We start from the raw sequence: 27,160 nt of genomic DNA, 5'->3' as shown, positions 1-27,160 counted from the left end.
TGTAAATATGCAGAGCTGTATCTGCTTTTATGCCCCATTAGATTCTGGTTTTCTTCCTTAGGATAAATCATTAATTAGTACACTCACTGAATGAAGAACTATTTATATCTTTAAGTCTCTGAATAAACAAATACTAAATTGACCATGTAGCTTATATCAATATTTTTAATAGTCTACATTTTTCTAAAACGTATTTTAGAGAGGGGGGGAGAGAGAGAGAGAGAGAGAGAGAGAGAGAGAGAGAGAGAGAGAGAGAGAGAGAGAGAGAGAGAGAGAGAGAGAGAGATATTTGGGGCAGTAGACGTTTTGGGAGGGGTGTGTGTGTGAGATGTTTGGGGCAGTAGGCACTTTGGGAGGTGATAAATGAGTACTTGGTGTCTAGCCCACAGGGTGAGGTTGAAGGAGACCTAACCAGGGTCTCTAATCTTGAGATGTGTTCAGTGGAGAGCAAACAAGAACACAATCAAGTGTCCATCTTCCGATGACTCGTGCACTGGTGTTAGGTCAGGATATGTTTCCTAAGTGACCTCCAGACCTTGTGTTCTTTGTTAGAGAACAGAGGCACAGGCTTTCAGTCACATGTCTGGCTGAAATAGACCTGCAGGCATCCAGGAACTGTCTTAGGCTAGCATTTCAGTTTTATGATCATCCAGTTTATTCTTAAAATGCCCTGCGAGGGAGATATTTGCCCCACCCACAGTTTATTACACAAAAGAAAGCCATAGCTCATAGGTAAGCTGCCCAGGCCCAAGATTATTACAGTAAAGAGTGGCAATTGGCCAGGTCTGTATGAAGTGTGACATTTGCACTCCGGGCTCCTGAGTGCTGTGGAATAAAATATTTTATAAGAACTCTAATAAGCGTATTATAGAAAGACCCAGAGGCTAGACAACAAAGGCTAAAGTGTCCTATTCTACTACAGGATAACAAACGGAGGGCTGTGCTTTGTGTATTAATTAATTAATACAGAATGTATTATACTTAAGCAAGATAGGAAATGAATGAAAAACCCAACAAAGCCCTATAGAGATCCTGTGCTTGAGGGTCATTCAAATGGATGTACAGCATAAGATAGACAGAGAAGAACAGTACTCCAAGACGAGGGATTCAAATGAGCAAAGGTTATTCTTTTTAAAAATTTATTTATGTTTGTGTGTGTATGTGTCTTGAGTATATGTATGTGTGTTGTGTATGCAGATGTGCACAGAGGCTGGAAAAGAGTATTAGATCCCCTGGAACTGGAGTTAAAGTGATGTTGAGGCACCATGTGGGTGCTGGAGGCTAAACAGAGAGTTCTCTTAACTCCTGGGTCATCTCTGCAGCCCCGAGATTAATCTTTGGGTGCTAATATATCAGGACAGAGATTATCCATCTTGTGCTGCCTTACGTCTCATGGTATGCGCTGTCTGCGGACAGTCTTCTCCCCTAAGAGGCTGTAAACATCAATAACACGCAAGCTCTCAAAGCCTGTGTGTTTACTGTGATCATCTATGGATCCAAAGTGTGGTGTTCTTAACAGTGCACTAGAGAGCCTGCTCCACTTGGAGCTTCAACGAGCACTTAAGGAGAAACATGATGCTCCTTTCCAGCCAGCATTTATTTATCGACGTTAACTTGATTGTAGAAACTTCTTAGATTTCTTATTGTTGTCTCAACATTTTGAACAACTTGGGGCAGTATGCTGTGTCTGGAGCCATTACTTCTCCTTCTTGGATGTTTATTGAATCCTGCCCTCGCCTCACTATTCTTGCTTTAGTTCAAGCCGTTTTATTATTTTTCTTTATTTTTTTAAGAGTTATTTATTTTACATATATGAGTGCTCTGTCTGGAGTTTTCAACTGGAGTAATTCTTTCTAACTGTATTGGAGCAACATGACACAAAGAGGGGTTAGCAGAAAGAGCAAAACTTGTCGAATATCATTCCCAAACTTAACAGTTAATTTTTCTGTTTTCATTCACATCTTTTATTCATGTCCACTTCTTTTACAAAATACAAAATCTTATCTACTTTCTTCCCTAGGCTGCTAGATAGATTCAAATGCATGATAATATGCATGAAGGACACCTACATACTAAGTGCTCAACAAATGGCAGGTGCCTCTTATATTAGCCAGGATAGTTTCAGTTGTTGAGTCAAAATGTACAGCAAAAGAAACACGGATAGCCTTGCGACTCTGACTGGCGTTCCTGAAGCCCCACAAGCACACGTGTTCTCTCTAGGAGATGAATGCTTTTAAAGACCACAAGCCTACTACATGGCTTCTCTAGGTCCCTGACTGACATTTCTGTCCAGCCTCTCCTCCAAAGAGTTATCAGAGCTGTCATCTCAGATGTGCTGTATTGTTACGTTGTATCACTTAGTTTTCTGTTGCTGTGATAAAATACATAACCAAAAGCAATGTACGGAAGAAAGAATTCATTTTTGCCTCACTGTTCAAGATAGACGTGATGTGGAGGAAGGGGTAGAAGGCTGGATGATCACAATTCCATCCATACACAGGAGGGGGGGGGAGAGGGAGGGAGGGAGGGAGAGGGAAAAGGAGAGGGAGAGGGAGAGAGATGGGGGGGGAGAGAGGGGAGGGGCTGGAGAGAGAGAGGGAGGGAGGGATGGGGGAGGGAGGGAGGGAGGGGGAGAGAGAGAGAGAGAGAGAGAGAGAGAGAGAGAGAGAGAGAGGGAGAGAGGGAGAGAGGGAGAGAGAGGATGAGGCTATACATCTTCAAAACCCATCCGTCAATGACATAGTTCCTCCGTCAAGGCTGTAGCTCTTAAGATTCTATAACTTCTCCTGAACAGCACCACCAGCTGGGGACCAAGTGTTCAGATCCATGATCCCATGGGGGACTTTTCTCATTTAAACCATCACGTAAGTATAGACAATATTTCATTACCAAAACCTTAAAAACATTCACCTCATACAAAGAACAGGTTAGAACTTCTTTACAGACCTAAAACATGCTCAAGTAACTGACCCCACCAGCTCTCTGTTCATACTGTTAGCATATAGGCAGCTCCAGGCCGCCTCTAGGGACCTTGCAACCAATGACAAAATCACCTGCCCGGTGACAATGCACTTACTTTTCTTTCTATTACTCTCTGTGTCTCTGTCTCTGTGTCTGTCTGTCTGTCTGTCTGTCTGTCTGTCTGTCGTCTGTCTGTCTCTGTCTCTGTCTCTGTCTCTGTCTCTGTCTCTGTCTCTGTCTCTCTCTCTCTGTCTCTCTCTCTCTCTCTCTCTCTCTCTCTCTCTCTCTCTCTCTCTTTCTGTCCTTCTCTGCCCTCATGGCTCTGTCTGTCCTCATCTGTCTGCCTGTCCACATGTTCAGTTATCTTCTACCCCTTCTCCAGGCCCTAATCCCACTCCCTTTCCCCTCCCCCAAGTAAATTTCCTTATAGCAGATCTGTTGCAGTGTGGTCTTTATCAAATGTCTCCCTAGTACACTGTGCCCTCTTTTTAAATAATATTTTTATTAGTTGAGCATTTCATACACTATATCCTGATCATGGCCATGTTACTGTGGAGGTGCCTGACTTATTGTCACATTGTTACATCTTCATAGACCGTGATGGAGGTTATTTTTTTCTTCTACCTGGAACCGTTCTTCCTTTGAGGATGTTGAAACTGAATTGCTTATCCCAGTAGTGCCCCAACTTATCCTGATATGCCTTTGTGCACGCGGCCGCAGGGAACTGTCTGCAGATGAGCAAGGGCTTGGGGTGAGCCAAGTGGAGCATCTCCTTGGTGGAAAGTAGATGAGCGGCTCTTTCCTTTTGTGTCACTAAGTTGGAAGCTGAAAGCTGTTTGTGGCCATGCTCTCCGACACACATGGAGATCCCACATATGGCAGGAGATGGTAAGGCTACATGCCAAGAGAGTCAGCAATGGGAGAAGATGAGAGAGTGCACAGGAGAGCCTGGACCCTCCAGACCCTGTCCTAACAACGTAGCAGATGGGATGATTTTGTTTCACTCCCATTAAATTGCTCAGAATTGTGCCTGTCACTTCAAAGCAGATTCCAGGTCCAGCTTAAAGATTTCTTCCTGTAAGAGGCCTTTCAGGGCTGTGCCCTCGTAGACCTCTGATTATGTGCTTGCTGTCTGCATTTTAGAAGGTATACACAAGGGTTAACCCATTCGCGAGGGTCTTTGATTCAGTATCACCAGCCAAGTGGGACCACACATCTAGCTCTGGTGGGTGAGGAACTTGGCTCCTGCTCCTCTCTGCAGAGGGCCTTGTAAATGTAAGAGTTTTGAAAAATGTTTACTGAATTGAGTTGCCAAAGGTCACTAAAAGAAAATATTTCTTCCATTGTATTCCTGTATCTCGTTCTCCATCCTGCACTGATAATTGATTCATAAGTGACCTAAAACACTTCACTGAACATTTTATTTCTGGAAAAAAAAAGACCCTAGATAACATGAGCATTTGAAGTAGAAAAGGCTCATATTTTGAAATAATGAACTCAAGCCATGTCTATCTTACCTCTAAATAGCAGGTACAAATTGGTTTATTTGCATTTTCTTGGTTAATTACACATTTTGGAATGATCTTTCCATGTGGAAGTCATTGATAACAGGATCTAATTCCAGAGACCAAAGTGCCAATGAATTGAAGTGTTTTCGGGGGTTAGAGTCAAAGCCTGGGAATTAGAAATCATGGGTCTTAATTACATCCTGGTCCCAGATTGGTGGTGGTTGGCTTTTTTCTCTTTTTTCTGTTTTTTGCTGCTGTTGTTTTGTTTTTAGCACACAAACTCAAAAATTTCAAGTGCCTTTAAATGGAAGATTAAGCCATTTGCATCCTTTAATATGAGATCTGTATGGAGTTTAGTGTAATATTACCCAACAACAAATACCTCTAACACCTTCACGTGGTGTTCATTAATTTCCTAAGCCTTTAAATTAAGGGGTAATTTTAGCATGATGGGCCAAGAAGTGAGTGGGCAACATCTTCATGAATATCTTTTATTGTAGCAATTGCTGTCTTCTCTGGGGCTTGTGCTCCAGTGACGTGCAAAGTCCACTTGTCTACAAAAACAAAAACAACAACAAAAAACAAAACAAAACAAAACAACCCAACCGACCAACCAACCAACCAACCAACCAAACAAACAAAAAACCTAAACTTAACAGAGCTAGGGAGGGAAGGAGGTGGACTTGAGCTGCCCATTGGGCTAAGCCACTCACTCACCTTTCACTTCAGTGTGTTTGTGAATGGTAGTGTGTGCAGGGGCGCGTTTGCTCAGCTGTGTGTCCGTGTCACTGCAGAAGCTACAGTTCAGCCTCCAGTGTTGTTCCTCAGGAGCCAGGCACCTTATCTTTTTTTAGGCAGAGTCTATGCCTAGGGCTTGGGCTCCCTGGTAAGGGAGCTGTCCAGGGTCCTAGGGCTTTGCTTCCACTCCCTGGCACTGAGGCTGTAAGAGCCGCTACCATGCTTGGCATTCTGCATGGTTTCTGGGGGGTTGAACTCAAGTTCTCGTGCTTGCAAGGCAAACAGTTCACTGACTGAGCTAACTCCCGGCTAGATTTACTTACTTTTAATTCTTAAAAGTTGTACAAGCTTGAGAATGCATTCTGCATATGATGCCACTGAAGTTCGGATACCGTAAGTAGTTTTTTCAGGATCACACACTCCTGAACTCGATGTATAGGACCCTGTGTGGTCTGTATAACTAAGTATGATGTCATTTCCTTATGACCTTTAATAAAAGGTGCCTACCGTGGGTGTTCTAACAAAGGAGAGTGCCTTACATTTTGGTGCCTGACTATTGTCAATTGTGAGAGAGAACTTGGGATTTTAGTGTGTGTGTGTGTGTGTGTGTGTGTGTGTGTGTGTGTGTGTGTGTGTGTGTGAATTTTTCAGAGTGACTCCTGAGCTGAGATATCTTTCCATCACATTTGTCCCTTGGTGGAACCCTAGGAAGGAATGTCATTTCCGAATGACAGTCTAGGTATCAGCTTCACTGGTGAAGCTTATGGAGAAAATCTGACTTCAGTTCCATTTCCTGTGGCCTCCATGTGTGGTTGCCACCTTCCCGCTGGGATATGAGGCCGCCAAGGTTTACAGATTTCCCCCAAGAGAAGACAAAACCAGTCCTGTAGACATGGGAAACTCTCTCATACTTGAGTTTCTAAACTGGCCTCAGAATTGATTGGTTCTTCACAAAACGCCTGGGTCAGCGTGTTTAGCATCTGGGGCAGGTTGGAGCTAGAACAGTTACCAGAGGCAAGGAGACAGCACTCGGCAAACGTGCGAGCCCACTGTCCTTTGGCAACAGGCCAAGACCTTCATCATGAAGAAGGGTGCACCCCATTGCACCAGATAAGATGGGATAAAATGCCACCGTGTCTCACTTAAGTGCTTCCTAATGTGCCCCTGAAAGGAAGGCAGGACTCAGGAGCTGGTCTCACTGTTATCTGATGCTCCCTGAGTGCTCCTGGTCCCCCTCCCCCATTGTGTAAGGAGTGCTTTACTTGGAGCACTGAGGCTGAAACTACCTCTAGCATGGCTGTGGGAGGATTCCAGGGAAGGGCGGTGATGCTAAACTAATGTGGCGGGTGTGGGGAGGGGATCCTGGGGACCTATTTAAAAACAGCTCTGTTTGCCTTATGTCAGCAGAGCCAGGTGAAAAGCAGGTTTAGATTCGGGTATAATGACTCTATTGGCAAGAGACAGTAATAGTTTTTTAAGATGGGCATTCATTGGAGCTCAAAGAAATAGGCTTTGAAGGAGACAGCTACCACTCTTTTAATGTCATTTATTAAAAAAGAGGCTCATGCAAATATGTGCGTATGTGCTAATTGTACATTATCCCGCACAGACTTCATGGAGTAGCTTTGGCAAAGAGCTGTAGAGTAAGTCCTCTGGGATGAAGCCTGGATCATACGTCATCTGTAGTGAAGCAAATCAAAGCGGCCTGTTATGCACTCTGCCTGTTAGTAAAAGACGGATAGCTGGGCGGTGGTGGCGCACACCTTTAATCCCAGCACTCGGGAGGCAGAGGCAGGCGGATCGCTGTGAGTTCAAGGCCAGCCTGGTCTACAAAGTTAGTCCAGGACAGCCAAGGCTACACAGAGAAACCTTGTCTTGAAAAACAAACAAACAAACAAACAAAGTAAAAGACAGATGAGGAAGGCTATATTTCATTAAGATTTGGTCCAAGCATGATATGCCCTTATAGACGCTGTAGTGTGAGCATCATCTGTGAGGAAGAGCAGAGATCCAGGCAGATGCAAGTGCTCACATAAAACTTTAAACAGTGCTGCGGATGGAACCCAGAGCCTCTCCAGACTAGGCAACACTCTACCTCTGAGCTGCATCCACAGCCGATTGCTTCTTAACTAAGAACTGCTGTTTAGAAATATACTTCCATTACTTAAAATGGGAAACCAGGGCTAGTGAGAACGCTCAGCTGCTAAAGGCACTGGCTGCTCCTGTGGAGAACCTGGGGGTGGGTTTTCTGCATTCCCATGGTAGCTCACAGTCTATAACTCTGGTAGGGGGTCTGACACCCTCTTCAGACCTCCATGAGCACTAGACAGACAGGTAGTGCACCAATATTCATACGGACAAACATTCATACACATACAAATTTAAAAGAATCTAAAAATTAAAAAAAGGAAAATTACAAATATACCTAAAAGAATCACTGTCTCCCCACCAGAGACCAGTGCTTACTTTTTGTTCCTATATTTTTCTTCTTCTGGCTTGTTTATATGCTTATGCATAAATATTTAAAAATCAATATGCAATGCATTTTAATTTGCTATCCTTTCTTACCAACATATGAATATATGATATCAATATAACCTAAAATGTTATTGATCACTCCTTCACAAGGAAGTATTGCTCATTCATAGGGAGCCTTTTGGGTTTTCCAGCCTGCCACCCACTGGGAGTGTTTTCCACAATTTTGACTCTATGACGAGAGATGGGAACTTCTTGTATATGTGCATACATTTCCCAGGACTTACTTCCAAAAATGCAGGTTACGGGACAGTCTACTAGCAAGGACTAGAGTCTGCAGCCACAGCTGAGCTCCATACCATATATACTGTGAGATGTGGGAGCTACTTGGCCCTCAACATGACTTGCCTTTCTATAAAATGGAGACATTACTACCTACCTCAGAGTTGTGCCACAGGCTTTGTCTTTAAATATTTCAGAGGAACTCAGAATGCTATCTGGTATATAGCAAATACAATGTAGATATTTATACGTGAAAAAAATAAATTTTGCAGGAAAGATAACTGCCTTTAATTTTTTTAATTTTAGATTTATTTATGTATTTAATTATATGCGTGTGGGTGTTTTTCCTGCATGTGTTTGTGTACCACATGTGTGTAGTGCCTGAAGTGACCAGAAGAGGGCATCTGATGCCCAGGGACTGATGCTCTAAACAGTGCTAACAATCAAACTCAAGCCCTCTGGAAGTACATACAGTCAATGCTCTTAGCCTCTGAGACATCTTGCCAGCCCCAACAGTCACCTTTTAAAGACTCCAGCACCCATTTTCTTGCCTAAGTGGCACAGTTAGAGTTATGGTTAGAGCCTGGAAGCCCAAACCACGCCCCCACCATGGCCTATGTTTTCTTGGTGTGGCGGTTTGAATAAAGTGTGTCCCATATTCTCACACACCTGAATGCTTGGTCCCTCGTTGGTGACATTGGGGAGAGTTAGGAGCTGTGGTGTTTCTGGAGAAAGTGTATCAGTGAAGGCGGGCTTTAAGGTTTCAAAGACCATGCACAGTTTCCTGTTCTTCTCTGCTTCCTGTCTGCAGTTAGAGAAGTGAGCTCTCAGCTACTACCACACTTTCCCGTGGTGATGCCAAGTCAACACTTCATTCTGTCACTTGCCTTGGTCATGGGGTTTTATCACAGCAACAGGAAAGTAACTAAGACACTTAGTAACATAATTTAAAAATGCTAACGTCCTGTTTTAGTTCCTGAAAAATAGGGCGATAATAAATATCTACCCTATAGAACAATCTCGAAGCCAAGATGAGATGACAGAAATAGAGCTGGTGACATGGTGGGGGATCAGTACAGGTTGCTGGTCTTTCTCTTAAAGAAAAGGAAGCTCAGAAGGCGAGGCCTGCAGCCTTGATGCACTAAGGCCAAATGCTACAGGCAACCCAGTGAGTGAATGGAAGCACCTGGCTCTCAGTTATGCAATTGTTGGGCCTGTTATGCAAATGCAGTCGGTGTGGACACTTTAGGAAGGAATGTCTAGTGTGTGCTAACAGTGATGTGCACGTCAGGACCAACAAAGCCTGGGAAGCTTTGTCATCAGAATCCCAGAAGGGAGGAGAGTATGCCTGGAAGAAAGAGTTAGAACACAAAGCAGCCCAAGGGAAGACAGAGGCAGTGGGTACTTGAAGGCAATGTCAGTCAGTTGCTGCCAGGTGCAGGAGAGATAACTGCTCGCCAACTCAGGCAACGAGATGTGGTGCCATCATGTGAAAAACCAACGAACAAATGACCCTGACCAGACATACAGTTTCATGGACAGCTTCCTCCAGATGCTTAAGTACTTGAGAGCTGGGATTAGCACACCACTGGCCTTCTCTGAGGAGTTTAGGATTGAGTTCTTCCTCGGAGATGGCCTTGAGTTGTACAGAACTCGCCACGGAGACCTACAGTGCCAGTGAGACTTAAGCCAGAGGAAAGATTATTATTATTATTATTATTATTATTATTATTATTATTATTATTATTATTAATTGAGAATGGAATGGTGGGAAGAGAACTCCCAGCTGCCATGTGAAACACTGAAGAATCTCTGGAAAACATTATTTGTATTGTGCATTGTTCCACACCACAGATGATCACAAAGGAACCCACTCAAGCCCTTCAGATGTGTTTAAAACAAGACCTTTTAGGGGGTGGTTCAAATTATCTTAGTGGGTCTTCTTCAGGAGAGGCAGGAAGAGGCTGGGCAACTCTTAGGGTTCTGTTCCTTCTATGATTTGATGATTAAAAAACATTGATCTTATGAAGATCGTTCTGGTTTCTTTTCTATTGTAGCTACCCAAGAAATAGCTGTTGCCATGACAACAAGGGATAGTCTTGGGTTCCTCGTATGCTAATAGGAAAACAGCCAGTTTTCTTGTTCATATAAGAAAACTGTTGGTCTCTCTCTCTCTCTCTCTCTCTCTCTCTCTCTCTCTCTCTCTCTCTTTCTCTCTCTCTCTCCTGTCTCTCTCTCTTTCTCCCCTGTCTCTCTCTGTCTCTCTCCATCTCTCTCCGTCTCTCTCCATCTCTCTCTGTCTCTCTCTCTCCATCTCTGTCTCTCTCTCTCCCTCTCTCCTCCCTTCCCCCTTCCCCATTTCTCTCTCTTTCAGTCTCTTCCTTTATTCCTCTCTCCCTTTCTCCCTCCCTCCTTCCCTCCTCTTTTTTCCTATTCTTTCTAGACACATCACTGAAAGGATAGACCAGTTGACATATTCAGAATTCTCACTGAGAGTTAAGAAACTTGTTTACAAAGGACTTGGGAGTGAGACAATGGTCTGAACATGAGAGGAAATCAAAGTCAGTGTTGGAGAAGAAAACTCATGTACCATATAAGATGCTTGGCCTGTGGTGGGGTACAGCAAAGAGTCACAGACTGGACCAGGAGAGGAGCAGCTTCCTTCATATGTGATTCTCCCAAGCAAGAAGCCACAATTACTCACCCAGGGGAAGGAACCATGCAGTAGACCCTGATGTGCCCCTGCCAACTTAAATAGAGCCAGGCATAGGCTGAAGCAGACTGGCAATTGATAGTAAGTGCTTTGAGTATGTACCCATGTGTTATGTGGCGGGCTATACTTGAAAGAAAAGTCAGCTCTCTGCAGAGTGTCTTAATGCTAAGTGTCCCAGCCACTGTCAGAGTGCTTTGCACATAGCAGACAAGGTGTCTTCTGCAGCCTCCTCCTGTCAGTTCTGCGTCTGAGTGTTTATACTGATGGTGTGATGGTACTGTGACAAGCCACATCCCCTGGAGTGCTGACCTCTCATTTCTTTATATATTAGCTCGGTAGAGGTTTCCTGTTTGCAGTTTTCACCATCTCCATCACCTACAAGGATATTTAGTTACTATTATTAAAAGCTACTTTTCTTTTAATTATTAAAACAATCCAGGCTGGTGAGGTGGCCAGCATTACCTGCTGATCCACAACCTAAGTTGGATCCCCAGAAGCAACATGGTAAAAGGAGAGACCGACTCAGGCAAAGTCATAGCCCTATGACACCTGTGCTACGAGGTGCCCCTCTGCCTCCAATAAATAGATAGTTGTAAATTTTTATTTTAAGTAAAAAATAAAAATATGCTCGCTGTAAGAAAAATGCAGAAAAGACCAACCATGGGCAAAACGTGCAGTCATCATCAAACCCCTACCCAGATCTAGCCAAGGGACAGAACATTCTCCACAGTTAAGTGGAGACTGGGGACTGACTTTCACAGGATCTCTGGTGCCCCATATAAAACCACAAAACACAAATACACATAATATTTTTAGTTTAAATAAAATAAAATGAAAATATATATATAAAAAATGCAGAAAAGAACAAAGAACGGAATAAAAAGTTGCATTACGCTGAAGAGAACTGCTTGCTGAGAGCAAAACACCCAGTGCCAGTGTTTCCTGTCCTAAACGCCAGGCACCCCAGGGTGCTGGTCACAGTCACTTCCTGTCCCCAGGGTGCTGGTCACAGTCACTTCCTGTCCCCATCCTTTCTGCCGCAGTGCTAAAGCCTGGGCATATCACTGGTGAGGCACATGGGCACTAGCAGGTGTCTGTTGTTGGTGTTAAGGTAAGCATGGTGACCAGAGGACACATGGTCATCTAAACCATGAGGCAAAACCACACTTGCTAAGTAGTCCTTGGGAGGATCTGAGCAATATGCTGGAAGACTTGGGGCTGGACACTGGGGACTTTCCATGGGGTCAGGGGAGCAGGGTAAAGACCATCCTCTTGGCTTGTCCTACTTCTGAACACCCACAGAATAACACCTCTTCCTCCTTTTCCTTCCCTGAGCTCAAATCATTAGTGTCTGCCTTCTTTCCCATTCCCCCCACTTTAAAACGACTCAGTTTTCCTACCTGTAAGAAAAAAAAAGTGATCTGGCACCTTTCAACCTTTCATATGCCTCTCTTGGGCAAATGCCACCCTGTGCCTAGCAGGATTGAACTATTTTGTTACCCCTCTGAGTCCCCTTTCCACTGCCAGAACTTTTACTAGGAACCCAAGTTTCAGGCAAGAGCCTTTCTTCCTAGGTTGCTCCTTGGCCCCTGACGCCATCGCCCATCAAGACAAAACCCTTCCCTAGTGGCACTGATAGCCTTGTAATACCATGGGCGTAAGTGTGTGCATAGCAAAAATTCTGGAAGCAGCCTGAATCCCTCTGCAGGAACAGTAGCTTGTTTCCCACTGGCCCAGGAGAACTCGGGGTTCCCCCACTTTCTCTAACACAGTGATCTGGGCTGGGCCGGGTTTGTCCCCAAGTACCTCAGGGAATGGGTCAAAACACAGATTTCTGGATTCCAGCTGCAAAGCATCTCTTCCAGGAAGACTGAGGTGAGGCCTGAGAGACAGCAGTGTTTCACGGGCTCATATTGCCAATGCTGCAATGTACTAACAGGAACGGTTCTTCTGAGAAAGTATGCCTCTGCAGCTGGGGTGGGCTGTGGAGGTTAAACTTAGGGTGACGCTTCCGGCTCCAGGGTCCGGGACAGTCACAATCTCCGTACACAGCTCTGGTACCTGGGTGAAAAAGACTCTGGGCTGTGAAGGCAGATTCTGTCCTGTTCTGTTCACAGATGTGTGTCACTGACAACAGACAATGATCTATGACCGTTGGCACTAGGAGTGCACAGAAGGCTACAGGATTCTGAGCGCTGGGAGGCCACAGCTAGGTAAGCTAGTGCCTCCCTGCTCACAGCTGTTAGTGATGGGACAGAGGACCCCAGAGAGTAGAAGTTCACTGAGTCCTGATGCTGGTGAAACGTGCTCAGGACAGAAGCTGAGCTGGGTGAACTCATGCTAACGCGAAAGGGAGCCTGAAGGGAAGGAAACAAATTAAGCTGGGCTAGAACCTCCAGTACAACAGAATAAAAGATGAGGCCGGGAGCAGATGGCAACCAGTTCGTGAGGGTTAAACCAAGCTTAGAGGCCACGGGCAGCCGGTGGTGTATTCAGATGTGAGAGTTAAAGAAGCCATCAGGGCTGAGAGATGGGGTCCCTCAGAGGTCGTCTATGGACAGCTTGAGTCTGGTCAGGGTCAAGCTTCTCGAGAAGTGTGCTGGCTAGTTTTACGTCAACTTGACATAAGCTAGAGTTGCTGGAGAAGAGGGAATCTCAAAGTGAGAACGCGCTTTAATAAGATCGGGCTGGAGGCAAGCCAGCAGGGTATTTTCTCAATTAGCGGTTGCTGTGGGAGGACCCAGACCATTGTGGGTGGGGCTACTTCTGGCAGATGGGTCTAAATTCTGTATGAAAGCAGGCTGCGCAAGCCCTGGGGAGCAAGCCAGCGAGCAGCACTCCTCTGCGGTCTCTGCATCAGGTCATGTCTCCTATTCTGACTTCCTTTGATGGACAGTGATGTGGAAGTGAGAGCCAAATAAGCCCCTTCCTTCCCAACTTGCTTTTCTCTGTTTCATCACAGCAATAGAAACCCCAGCTGAGACAAGAAGGAAGGTTGTGTTAATATTGAAGACCCTCACAGAGTAAGGATAGGTAGGTGTGGTGGTGTGTGCCTGCCATCGCCAGAGCTACACAGTGTCAGAGATAGAGAGACAGCGATATATGGAGAGAGATAGGGAGGGGGTGGGTGGGCTGAGTCTAACACAGGTCACGTAATATGCTCTCTCTGTCTCTCTCTGTCTTTGTCACACCCAGCCCCTCACCTGTCCAAGCCTGTCTCAGCTTGTTCTCTAGCTGGTATGGGTAAAGCAGGGGACAGATGACACATGGTCACCTGAGAAGCTGCTCCCAAGTGAGTGTGTCTGTACTAAAACCCAGTCCCTGAAGGACTGTAGTCAACAGAATGAACTCATTCCATTACGCCTCCAGGGAGCAGGCTGTGGGCACCCACCTCGTGCCTGGCACTCATTACTAGCTACTATTTACATTTCTCTTTTGATACCATGAAAAGGAACAAAAGACATTTCCAAGACCTCTTTTTATGACATCACATCTCAGAGAAGCAAATCATAAGAGGATGCAGCATGCTGATGCAGTAGGGAAATCTGACTTCTTATAAGCAGTCGGTGCCACCTCCTTCTTGATTTACAATATGATGACACGTTCAAGACCTCTTGACTGTGTTGTATAATATCATTCTACATCCCCCCCAGATAACAGAGGGCGAAATGGATAACTTCTGGTTTAAATTATATGTTTTCTAGTCCTGTTTAGAGTCAACAAGTAACATTAATTAATCAATTATGGGTTGCTAGGTGATAGGTGTTATCCGTGCTTCTTGCAAACCATCCTTATTTTTCTAAAGCATCTGGTCTTTGAGGATTCATAATGAAAACACACACACACACACACACACACACACACACACACACACACACAGAATTAGCCTTATCACTGATTCATGTTTATAAATTTTTACATAGTCCTGTAAAGTGTATGTAATTTCTGTAAAAGATTGATTTACAAGCTGCAATCTTCAGCTTAGACTTTGTTATTAATTGCTACGTGACTATGGCTGCTTCAGGGCAATGCCAGCTGTGGTGCATGGAGAACAAGAGGGCTGGACTGTGCTTCCTGCACTTGGGTATCTGTAACGCGGAGTCAGAGAGGCGACGGCAGCAGGCTGCTAGGCTACAGTTATTTGTAGGAAGGACGTCTCAGTTTTCCCTCCACTGCTGCATCCAGGTGTTTGGCCCAGGTGTTGGGACTGGTGGCCTTCATTGCATCAGCAGACCTTCATGAGGCTGCGGTGAAAAAAACAAAGGAGGAAAGGAGAAAGGCATCTGTGGTGTTTTACATAGACAGACATGTAGCACCATCTGCTGGATCCCAGCAAATGAGTGAGACCAGCAGGATGGAGGTTTCTGCCAGCAGCGAAGTGCCAAGCAGCACAGGTTCACAGAGGATTGGCTTACTCAGGGCTTCACACTTGAGTGTCCTGATGTTGGGAATACTATGATATAAACAGCCCTTCTGTTCCTGGTTCTAGGAAGCAGTCAGAGAGAAATATTAGTTGTTGTTTACAGTTACACACCTACACAGATGACTATACAAACATATAGTATATACAAAGACACATTCACATACATACAAATGCACATATGCACAAAAATAGAGATACATGCATATGTATGCATACACATATGCATACATGTACATATGTGGACACACATACACACATGTACACATACATATAGACTCAAACACATATACATGCATATATATAGATTCATGCACATACAAATATATATGTATGTGTACACATATACTGAGAAGACACACACATATATACATATGTACATAACGTCCAATACACACATACATACATATCCAATACACACATACATATCCATACATGTATACATACGTACATACATACACACACACACATACACACACCACTGTGATGCACACACGGCTCACTCTTGTTTAATGTCTTCATTACATAAAAACATGCATGGATCGCACTTAGTTACATAGTATTTCTGCACTGCAGTGGCTGACATGAGAAAAAGAAATCTTGTGACTATATATTTTAGAAAGAGATATTTGAAAGTCTGTAATTGGCACCTGGATGTACCTGGTGATGGAACACTTATCCCTGTGTGCAAGGCCCTGGGTTTGAGCCTCTGTACTGAAAAAACCAAAATCAAAACCAAAACAGGCATCAGAGAAGTACTTTTTATTGTTCTTCTGCACCAAAAATGTTTCTTTAAATAGAACTGTAGCCAATTTTTTTTTAGTACAGAGGATATATGTATTTATGTGTGTATTGGATAGGTAGGTATGTAGCTTGATTTGTTTTTTAAACTTATATTTAAAGAATTTTATTCTGCTCAACTAAGCTCAGCTATTCTGTACAATAAAAAAGCAACTTTTTTCTTTTCCTGGCAGTGATTTAAGATTCTTTTTTTTTTATTTTTTAATTAATTCTTTTTTCACATATACATCCATATTATTACACACACACACACACACACACACACACACACACACACACACACACGCACACAAAACTACCGACAGCAAGAAAAACCATGACACAATCAAGAATTATATAAATGTTACATTCTTAGTGTTTTTGGCTATTTGTATTTGGCAGCCTTGAAGAAAACATCTTTCTTTTCTTGGTGCGTCTAAAATTCTGAATGTAAATCGATATCAATCATATTTCATCATTATCTCCTTAAAAATCTATCTAGATCTAAAAACATCTTAACCCCTAAACAACTAAGCTTAATTGTAAAACTAAACTATCTGATCTTCAACCCCATCACAGACTTGAGAAGGAATAAAATTAATTACCTGAGCATACAGGGAATGCAGGTTAGCGGTTTCCCAAATGAGAAGATGACAGAGACAGTTTGCTGCCTGAAGAGTCACCCAAAACTTTCTATAACGTTGGAGCATCTTCTTCAGCCTTGTGGTCCAGTATATCTGACAGACATGTTTGTTAGGCAGGAACTATTGAGGGCTTGTTTACTTTGTCTTGGTAGAGTTTGACCGTTGACTCTGCCTGCATCCAAGCTTGCCCATTTTTAGGCAGAATTCTGCCTGTGATAGAAACAAGGACATTTTCCCCAGTGGCCTGTTTGCCACATTTGAAGCCATCTCCATGAGGAGGTTCTTTGATGCTCATCATCCTCTTTGAGGTAGGCTGGGTTTTGCCAGGAGTTAACCTGTCTTATTGTCAATGAATCTTTAACATGATAAAAACATTTTAAAATGCCATATTCTATACATCTCTGAGGTTTTTGAAGACCTTCTCCAACTATTTTATCTTATCTTTCTATAGAATTACATCTGTCAGTTGCATCTAAGATGTATATTCTTGTGATAAAAATAGACTAGTAATTGATGTGACCCTGATTTGATAGACTAACAATTAACTGTATAACTTATTTATCCTAAACAGACTGCAGTAGCACTTTCAAAGCATTGGAAGTAATTCTTGTAGTATAATTGAGTTGTATGGGTACAAATCACATATTAGAGTAGAAATGCATATAATGTGTGTGAAGAATAATCTTAAATTTGAACTCTATACTAATGTATCAAAAATTAAACTTATTTTGCATCTATATACACAATTCTATGCCAGTGAATTAAAAATAACCTTGTGAGTGACAATTAAGGCATTAAGTTGAGGAGTAGATTCACTAATCTACTTTTTGTTCTATCTTCCATATATATTTCTATATTCCCTCTTATTTCTTTTCAACCCCTATCACCAAACCTAAGAATGGAAGATAAAGGAAAAGAGAGACATCCCTGAGTCCAACTTGTTTTCTCTCTGAATAAGACCAACAATAACTTATAACATTATACAGTCCTAAAACTATAAATGTATAAGGTGTGTGTGTGTGTGTGTGTGTGTGTGTGTGTGTGTGTGTGTATGTGTGTGTGTGATGCACAGAACAATTAAGGCTGGCTCTCTGTTCTTTGTAGGAGCAGAAAAAAAAAGACATCTGTAAATCTCCATTCATGCCATATGAAGAGTATAGCCAGTTTTTTATCACCAAAATGCATATGTAGGACAACCCATTCATTAATTCAACAAGCATTAAGATGTCAGCAGGTACCAGAAACAGTGACTGGAACACTGGGACAAGTCTAACGCTGCCAGCAGAAATACTGTAGATTTTCTCCACATGAAGTCAGAACACCACAATGAGAACCTGGAACCCACATTAACGTGCCCGGGAAAGCACTGGCAAAGCCTGCGAAGGACACATTTTCACAGAGTGCGAGTCACTGGACAAGAGCCACTAGCCACATGGAGCACAGCAGTCATTGGCCTTGTGACATTCTCCCACTGGCATCTATTTCATCTTCCACTCGGCAACAGGCTGCACTGCCTTGGGGCACTGGGCACACACCAGCCAGTATGTGGTTCTGTGCTTACTGTCTTATTTTTTTTTAATCTTTGAAAAGAATTTTTAAAATTTTTTTATTAATTTATTCTTGTTACATCTCAATGGTTATCCCATCCCTTGTATCCTCCCATTCTTCCCTCCCTCCCATTTTCCCCTTATTCCACTCCCCTATGACTGTTCCTGAGGGGGATTTCCTCCCCCTGTATATGTTCATAGGGAATCAAGTCTGTGGGACAGAGGGGAGGCCATCCTATTGGGACTCTAGATGAGAGAAGCATGGGAGAATAGCAAAGTAGAAGGATCCAGAGGGTCCTAGAAACCTACAAGAAGAACATTATGATGGGCAGATTTGGGCCCAGGGGTGCCGCTCAAACTAAGGCACCAGCCAAGGACAATACAGGAGGTAAACTTCAAACCCCTACCCAGATCTAGACAATGGACAGAACATTCTCCACAGTTGAGTGGAGAGTGGGGTATGACTTTCACACGAACTCTGGTGCCTCATATTTGACCATGTCCCCTGGAGGGGGAGACCTGGTGGTACTCAGAGGAAGGACAGCAGGTTACCAAGAAGAGACTTGATACCCTATGTACTTACTGTCTTATACTCAGACAATCTCGGAGTGGCTTTCTAATTTGCTGGGGATAAATTCTCTCAGTTTACTCCAGTGCAACTATATTAATAATCATATAAAAGGAGATCTGAGTAAATGGAGAAATGTACATTTCTGTATGGTGAGCTAGTATAATGAAAGTGTCCCTTGCCAGGTCACCATGGTAGAGAATTTGCTGAGTTCTGATGCGACTTCACTTGCTGGGATGGGCAGATGGGAGGGGAGCTCCCCTTTTCTGAGGGGTAAGGGAGGGGGTGATATGGGGGAGAGGGAGGGAAGGAGGGTGGAACCAGGAGGAGGGGAGGGGGCTATGATTGGAGTGCAAAGTGAATAAATAAATTAAGTAATTAACTAAAAAAGGTGTCAGCTCTTAAATTAGCCTCTACTTCCTATGCAGTCAGTGGAAGTCCTTGGGACTCATGCATTTAAAGACAGTGTCTCACTGCTCCAGTGCTGTGAAGAGACACCATGGTCAAGGCAACTCTTATAAAAGGAAGCATTATTTGGGAGCTGGCTTACAGTTTCAGGGGTTCAGCCATTATCACCATGATGGGGAGCATGTTGGCACACAAGGTGCTGGGGCAGTCACTGAGGGCTATATCCTGATTACAAGCTGAATGGAGGAAAGACTGAGACGCGGGGCTGTGTGTGGGCTTTTGAAAACTTCAAAGACCACTCCCAATGACACACTTCCTCCAAGAGGACACACCCAGTCCCTCTAATCCCATCAGAGTTCCACTTTCTGGTAACTAAGCATTCAAACACACTCTTGCTTCAGCAGACAAGTTATTGGCTGGCCAAGATGTCTCAGTGGTTAAGGGTGCCTGTTGCTAAGCCTGAGGACCTAGGACCCACCTTGTGGGAGGAAAGAATCAACTTCTGAAAGTTGCCTTTGGTCACTGTAAGTCTCTCTCTCTCTCTCTCTCTCTCTCTCTCTCTCTCTCTCTCTGATTCCAGCAGAGGCAGGTCTATCTCTGAAAACTGGAGACCAGCCTGGTGTACATAATGAATTCTAGGACAGCTGGAGCACATAATAGAGACCTTGACTCAACAAACAAACAAACAACCAACAAATATTTAAAATCATTTCCACATTGGTGAGACAGCACAGGGTAAAGGCTCTTGCTGTGCAAACCTTATGACCTAAGTTTGATCCCTGGATCCCACAGTGAAAAGAGAGACCTGACCTCTGAAAGTTGTTCTCTGGCTTCCACGTGCATTCCACATACTGTATTCACTGGTACTCATAGACACCCACATTACACACATACATGCATCTCAAAAGTAGGCCTATGTTGTTGGCATTATTTTTTTTAAAAAAATTGATTTCTTATATCTACCAGTCTTCTTAGCCCCCAATCCCTCCCCCAACACTAGGGAGGAGAGGAAGAAGGTTCCAGGGGAAAAAGCCTTTGAGTTCTTTAGATGACTTCCTGATGATTAGGGGAATTGAGTTCCTTGCAACAAGTCCAATCTCTGTCTGGCCAGGCTATCTCCAACTTCTTGTCTCTTCTCTCTTGACCACTTGACAAACCGACCATAGTAACAGCAGGAGCAGGAACCCATAGGATGAACAGCCACGCCTTCCTCTTCAGAGCATTCCCATTTCTCTCTGGGCTCTGGCACTTATTACCCTCTCTAGAGTCCCCAGAATTAAACTCCGTTCAGCTGGAAGGATCACGCCCCTGCCAGAGCACACATGAGGTGGATGTTCAGCTGCTGTGGACAATCTGAAGCAGCTGAGCGTTTCACGCCTGGGAGTAAAACTAAAACATGTTCACATAATATAACTGTGTTCTTAAAGACACCAAAATTCTTGCCACAATATGTCAATAATAGCACATAGTTTTTTTTGGCGGGGGCATTAATGAGGAGGCCATAGATTCTTGTTATGTGGTTCCTTCTTAGGGCACAAAACAATACATAAAGGTATGAACAATTTCTATGAACTGGCATGGCACACCTAAATAGTCTGACAGCTCTTTGACAAAACTGGATAGTTGAACCAACTGTCACCACAGACATTGAAATGAAAAAAAAAAAAACAGTGAGGAAATGCATAGTAAGACAGGAAAGAATGTGTTTTCTTGTCTTTGGCTAGGTTGCTAAACATGTTACCAGTGAATGGGTCTGGGCCAGCTGTGTCCAGGGTTTTGGCTTCTTATTCAAAGGGTTGATATAAAGGCACAAAGTTTCAGCAAAGTGACTTCATTCAAAACAAGGTGACAGTTCAGGTTAGATAAACCATCAAGACTGACTTGGCCACATGAATGAGGGTACTTAGGGTCTAATTACTGTTTTGCCTGGCAGGCTTGGATGATGTAAGCCCTTGCTCAGTGGTCACATTCTTCCCATAGTGCGTGACTGTAGTCATTGGCAGGCCCAATTATGCACGGGCAGAGGTGGTAAGTAGGCGATTCTCCCTAAAAGCTCACCTAGAGGACACAGTTTGCCTTGCTGTACGTACACTCCAAACAAGTTATGCCGGACCAGCCTTCCTCCCCTATATGTGTTTGGAAACTGTCTGCAGGGAAACCATCTAAGTTTGGTGGCCATTAAGGAGAGGAGAATTTATCCTCAGATCAGTGTTTACACAGCTCATAGCAGATGGACATCCTGGGTCTAACAGGTGGCCAGGTGCATTGTTCAGGGAAGAGTGTGTGAACACAGCACATACAAACGGAGGTCGTAGATTTCCCAGTGACATGTTAGGACAGAGGTGCACAGTGCCCAAGCCAAGTGGAGTCAGGTTCCTAAGCTATTCCCTATGCTTGCCTTACTCGCTGGGTCCTGGCCACTATTATTCCTCTTCCCTTCACTCCCTGGCTGCAGCGAGGGGAAGAGCTGTTTCCAACAGGCAATCCCAATGATGTACTGCCTCCCACAGGCCCCAGAGTGACAAGACTAATCAAATGTGGCATGAAATTTCTTCCTATGAGCCAAAATAAATCTTCCCTCTTCTTAAGTCGATTATTTCAGGTACTTTGTTGCCATTATGGAAAACTGGCTAACAATGACCAAGATCAACATGGTGTTTACATAAAAGGAGAGACTTTAAATAAGTGAATGTTGAAACAAGGCATTTTTGATGTTCGAACAGCTGAGAAACTACAGGGGCTGATCAATGTAATGAATATATTTTGAAGATAAAGCTGGCAAATTTAGTAATGGGCTGAATCAATGAAAAAAATGATATATTTTAAGGTAATGATTCTCACTCATAAGTGAACTCACCCATTCAACCTGAAGCCAATTAACTAGGCTTCCTAGCTTGTGAGGCCTTATAACCAAGCTTCTTCCTGAGGCCTGGTGTACTGTGGCTCTGGGCAGCAACATCCTTGGCGGTGTACATAATCTGTTGCTTCATGAGTTGCCCTTAGGGATCTTAGAGATTTCCAAGGGATGGCCATGTTTCTGATAGCATGAAGCGCCCAGTATGTAGTCTGCATGTACAGGATGTTTTGTGAAGCCCCAGGTATAACTAGGGTTCAAATTAGCCAGGTTACCATGTTCACCCTTACCAAGATGCAGAATAAAGATGTGGTTGACACCCTGGAGTGCCAGGTTCAAGTTCCCAGCTGCCATATCTCAAAGATTTCCATCTTTAAAAAGTGAGGTTTTAGGGGCCTGAGAGATGGCTCAGAGGTTAAAAGCACAGTCTGCTCTCCTAGAGATTCTGAGTTCAATTCCCAGCAACTACATGATGGCTCACAACCATCTATAATGAGATCTGGTGCCCTCTTCTGGCATGCAGGCATACATACAGGCAGAAAACTGTATACCAAACAAACAAAACAAACAAACAAATAAATAAATCTTTGAAAAACTCCTAAGGATTTAAAGAGGTTGGGGAAGATGAACTTGAAGACAGTGCATCTGGGAAACAGTTCCCCAATTGGCTGTGAGGTCAAACAGATCCTCAGTGCTGGTCTGTGCACCCTGGTGGCTTCTGGAGTACTGCCCTTTCAGTCATGCCCACTAGCAAAGCATACAGTCTACTCAGAATAAATAAGCACAATTCAAACATGTTAATTAAGGGCTGAGAGTCACACCGCTGGCCAGGCATGGCTGTGCACACCTGTAATCCCACTACTTGGAGGCTGAGACAGGATCACTGTGGGTTCAGACCTTGGCAAGGTCCCATCTTGTATAATAACAGTAAGAAGAAGTGGAGTCATGAGTGAATAGGATGAAAACACATTGTATGGAATTATAAAGAAATTTAGTAAAATGAAGAAAACATAAAACTAAGTTTAGCAAAGTAATAGTAGCATGAGCTAATTTGCAATTTATTCTCTTGCTTTCTATCGTCAAAGAGAATTTTCTGATGGGGATGCAGCTCAGTAGTAGAGGATTATCTAAAGTATGTCCCTGCTCTGAAAACTTTTCAAAATCCAGCATTCCAGTATCCTTTTCCCTATATCATTTATCTGTGGAAGACAAAAATGCAAAATTATATATATACACATACATATATAAAATTTATAACACGGATAACATAAGACTAAACACTAAATATTTATAAATAGCTTGATGTCCAGTAAGTTGTTTGTTTTTCTGGTCTTTCCTTGTAGAGCAGGTAAAATGAACAAGATGTTTTGTTAACTTTTGTCTTCAGATTCCAACATGGGACTGACAGAAATTGGTTGGCAACAGGAATGGCATCAAAGGGCCAAGACAATGCACAGTGGCTCAAGCTCTGACAAAGGGATTTCCACTGCAGCAAAGACTCAGAGGAATACTTGTAGGTCCTGGGAGCATCCAGCACGAGGAAAGACCTGCACAGTCAGTAAGGTGTTACACTGCTGGGCTGCACTGTCTGTTACAGATAACTGTCATCGGTCTTTAAATACAATGAATATTTGTGTATATACCACCTACACAAATAGACCTCTGTAGGGTTTCCTATGGATAAAAAAAAGAAGAAAGAAAAAAAAAAGTCAGCTGTCCTTTCTAAAGAAGAAAAGAACCAAACGGCCTCCCAGTGGTTCAGATAGAAAGTACCAGGTGGGATTGTATTTAAAGGCCGCTTTGAGCTCTGCTGTGAAACCTGATGCTTCAAGGATCAAAGATGAAAGCTCCTGAAACGTGTCCTCACTTAGAACAGGAGAAAAGAAAATTCAGGTAATATGACCAGTGGTTGACAGGGCCCCTGCAGTGATGGCTCTGTTGGACTTCAGAGCCTGGAGGAGGTGCTTGCCTTCAGATGGCACTCACAAAGAATTTAAGAAGTGAAATTAACTTTTCAAATGCCAGTCCATACGCTCCTTTTAGGTTTACTCTCACAGCAGTGCGTGGAATACACACAAATCAGCAAATGACATTGGAAAAAGCAGCTGTTGTGTTTTCTTTGCCAGCCTGCCTTTTGTGTGGGCTGTAGGGCTGTTGTGCATTTCCAATGCAGGCATCCTGTTGTAGCTGCAGTTCCATGCCTGCGTGTGTGTGTGTGTGTGTGTGTGTGTGTGTGTGTGTGTGTTTAAGATTTATTTATTTACTTATTTATTATGTATACAGTGTTCTGCCTGCATGTACCACTGCTTGCCAGAAGCGGGCACCAGATCTCATTATAGATGGTTGTGAGCCACCATGTGGGTGCTGGGAATTGAACTCACAACCTTTGGAAGAGCAGACAGTGCTCTTAAGCCTCTGAGCCACCTCTCCAGCCCTCCATGCCTATGTTAAAATTGACTGACTTGATCAGAACTTCGATGGTGAAGCGTTGGAAACCCAGAGCCACCTTATCTTGGGCTATGTTTAGTCTCCTTAATAGCCATCCGCTGCCCATTTTACCAGGTGATACTGTTTGGAGTGTATTAACTTAGCCGACCACTAGCTTCTACTAACCCCAAAGCTAGAATGTCATCAGATAGTATCTGAACCCTACAGCACAGACTTCCTACTGTGCTACACAGTCCCTGCTGATGTTCTCATCAAAGTATTGGGAAATGTCTTGATATATGGCTTCCCTTTCTTTTGCAATTACGAAAATGTCACGAAACAGTTTCCATCCTAGAACACGCCATTTGGGAAAGCCTGGATCTGTGTTCCCAGCCCATGATCCCCTGCCCCCTAATATATAGCTCAAGAATAAATTCGAAGTTTCTTTTGCGTTCTATAGTCTCTCGCAATCTTGTGGTCTTCTATCCCGGTACCCTGTAGTAAACCTTCCTGGCACCCCGGAAACCCTGTCTTCCATTCCCCCGAAATTTGTGGTCCTCTGGAGCACCCAAGCTCCCTGATATACACAGAAGTCCTGTGAATGACCCTATTCTTACAAGAAAAGCTGACTGCCTAGTGCCAGGCAAGCAAGTTCGCAAGTTCTCTCTGGCTTCAAAAAGAACGATTGACTATTCAAAGGAAGTCCCGCCTTTCAGCCTGCGTACTTCCTGTTTGGTAACTAAGGGCGCCTGGCTGTTGCTAGGGCCGCGGAATACAAGCTCGGGCAACTCTGGCTGCGAGCTTCAGGGAACGGTTTGTGCGGCTTGGCTGTGCTCCCTTCGAGCCGGTGCGCCATGAGCAGCGAGTTCCTGTCAGAGCTGCACTGGGAAGATGGGTTCGCCATCCCCGTGGCCAATCAGGAGAACAAGATACTGGAGGACCAGGTGAGGAGAACCGGGTGGGAGTCAAGGGATGGACGGACAGCCAGATGAGGATCAGTGGGAGGTTGGACGACCAGGTGAAGACTAGGTAAGGACTGTGAGAAGAGGATGAAGGGCCAGGTGGGTATCCAGTGGGAATCAGGGGAGCGCCAGGGAAGACCGACAAGTCCTGCTACTGGGTGTCATGTATCTCATCTGCGCCTCTTGTGCCCTGACCTCATCCCTTAGGTCTGACGCCCATCATCCCACTTCTCCGACAGCTCCTAGCAGTTGTTACACACTTGAAAGTTTTATCTAAGCAACAGTTTCTATTCAGAGTCATAAAAAAACGGAAGCTCACTCTTCGAGCTTTGTTAGGTGCTGGCCAGCAGGCTTCCCCCATTCAATTAAGGGTTGCAAATGCATTGTTGGTGTTTGCCTAGCAACAGCCATTGGTGCATGCGCGCACACATTTCTCTTGGGCATTAGTGATTCTGTGATGTTTAAAGTGGCTTGAGTTGCTTTCAAAAGGGGGTGGGGGGTGGGGGAACATTTCAGTGAAGTCTGCAAAGTAGAGTTTCAAAGTGAGGATCAAGATGTCACAGGATGGTGAAATATTTCACATTGTTAAGATAAATTTACATAAACTAGAATACAAATAGTTTAAGTCTCGTGTTAAAAAAAAAAAAAAACCCAAAACAAACCAAAACAAAAAACCCTCTTTATCAGTCAGCCCAAAGTCCCAGGAATTGGTGTTAGGGTGTGGTGAAGAGGGCCCAAGAACTGAGGGTGTGGGCAAATTGACAAAGTGGAAGAGAACTTTCTCTGCCCTATGAATAATGAAACCCCCTTGAGCGGATCTGCTGAGAAGAATGGAAACTTGAGAGTGCTCTGCTCTGATTCTTGGTCTGATGAGGACTGGGCATTTCCCCTTGAAGACTGTCAACACTAGGACAGGTAGAAGATCACTGATGATGGTTGGGTCACGGCTGCCAGCTGTAGGCTCCCAGCCTGCCTGCCAGCCTGATGTGTGTCTTTGTCAAAGTAGAGTGGAAACAATCTCCTTTCAGTGTTATTACACTGCTTCAAAGACATCGTGTGCCAAGTGCTGCTCTCTGGTATGGCCACATATTGTCTTACGTGGCTTTATATTACTTATAATTATCTGCTTAGAAAACAAAACAGAACAAAAACCTATACAGCAGTGGAAAGAAAATCAGAGACTAAATACTGAATTAAAACTGACATTAGCTGGGCATGGTGCTACACATCTTTAATCTAAGGGCTAGGAAGGCAGAGGTGGGTGGGCTTCTGTGAGTTCAAGGCCAACCACACAGTGAAACCCTGTCTTAAAGCAAACCAGACCACCACCAAACGAACAAAAAGCAAAAGCCTGGCATTATCAAAGCAACTTTGTAAGTTTAAGATATTCAAATAGAATAAAACATGTTTTTATTAGTTTTGTATTATCTGTGTTTGTTGTATGTTTGTGCAGTCCGCTGTCATTTTGATTTATATTAAAAATTGACAGTGGTCCTCTGTGTGGATGGTCTCGCCTACTTTATGTTTCTTGAATTTGTCCTGCTGGTTGAGGTCTATTCTAGCTATTTCAGGGAGGTCCCGTAGTGCTATGCTTTCAGCTGTCTGTGTCCTTGCTTAGAAACCCAAAGCAGAGGCTTAAGACCCTCCGCCAGCTCCTCCCTTGTGCCGACCATCTTCTGGAGTCCTGCAGTTTGCAGTGTGGATTAACTTCTCCACAGGCCTGTGCACTGTTGGCTTGGGAATTCCTGATTCCTCTGCCAGGTTGAGGTTCTGGTTCTGGGACCACCTCCCCTGGATGATTATTTCCCCATTTTGATGCGATTCTGTCTTGTGTCTCTGTGCTGTGGTTTGAGTAGGAGGTATCCCTTTAAAA

At 43.9% G+C, this 27,160-nt stretch overlaps 1 protein-coding gene and 1 long non-coding RNA gene across 2 annotated transcripts in view; both read left to right on the top strand.

The window, feature by feature from the left end:
- LOC311589880 overlaps positions 1 to 24,587 on the top strand; it is a 48,011-nt gene extending 23,424 nt beyond the window's left edge. The window contains exon 3 of the long non-coding RNA XR_014776670.1: positions 23,286 to 24,587. This is a non-coding gene — a long non-coding RNA (uncharacterized lncRNA). The remainder of the gene's footprint in view (positions 1 to 23,285) is intronic.
- Positions 24,588 to 25,082: 495 nt separating this feature from the next.
- The window catches only part of CCDC39 (coiled-coil domain 39 molecular ruler complex subunit), a 48,421-nt gene continuing 46,343 nt past the window's right edge, over positions 25,083 to 27,160 (top strand). The window contains exon 1 of the mRNA XM_084769788.1: positions 25,083 to 25,269. Within this exon, the coding sequence (XP_084625914.1) occupies positions 25,180 to 25,269 (90 nt within the window). The 5' untranslated portion in view covers positions 25,083 to 25,179. The remainder of the gene's footprint in view (positions 25,270 to 27,160) is intronic.

Source organism: Acomys minous (genome assembly GCF_964271855.1).
Source record: "Acomys minous genome assembly, chromosome: 19".
Classification (NCBI taxonomy): Eukaryota; Metazoa; Chordata; class Mammalia; order Rodentia; family Muridae; genus Acomys; species Acomys minous.
This window is presented reverse-complemented; position numbering and strand designations above follow the sequence as displayed.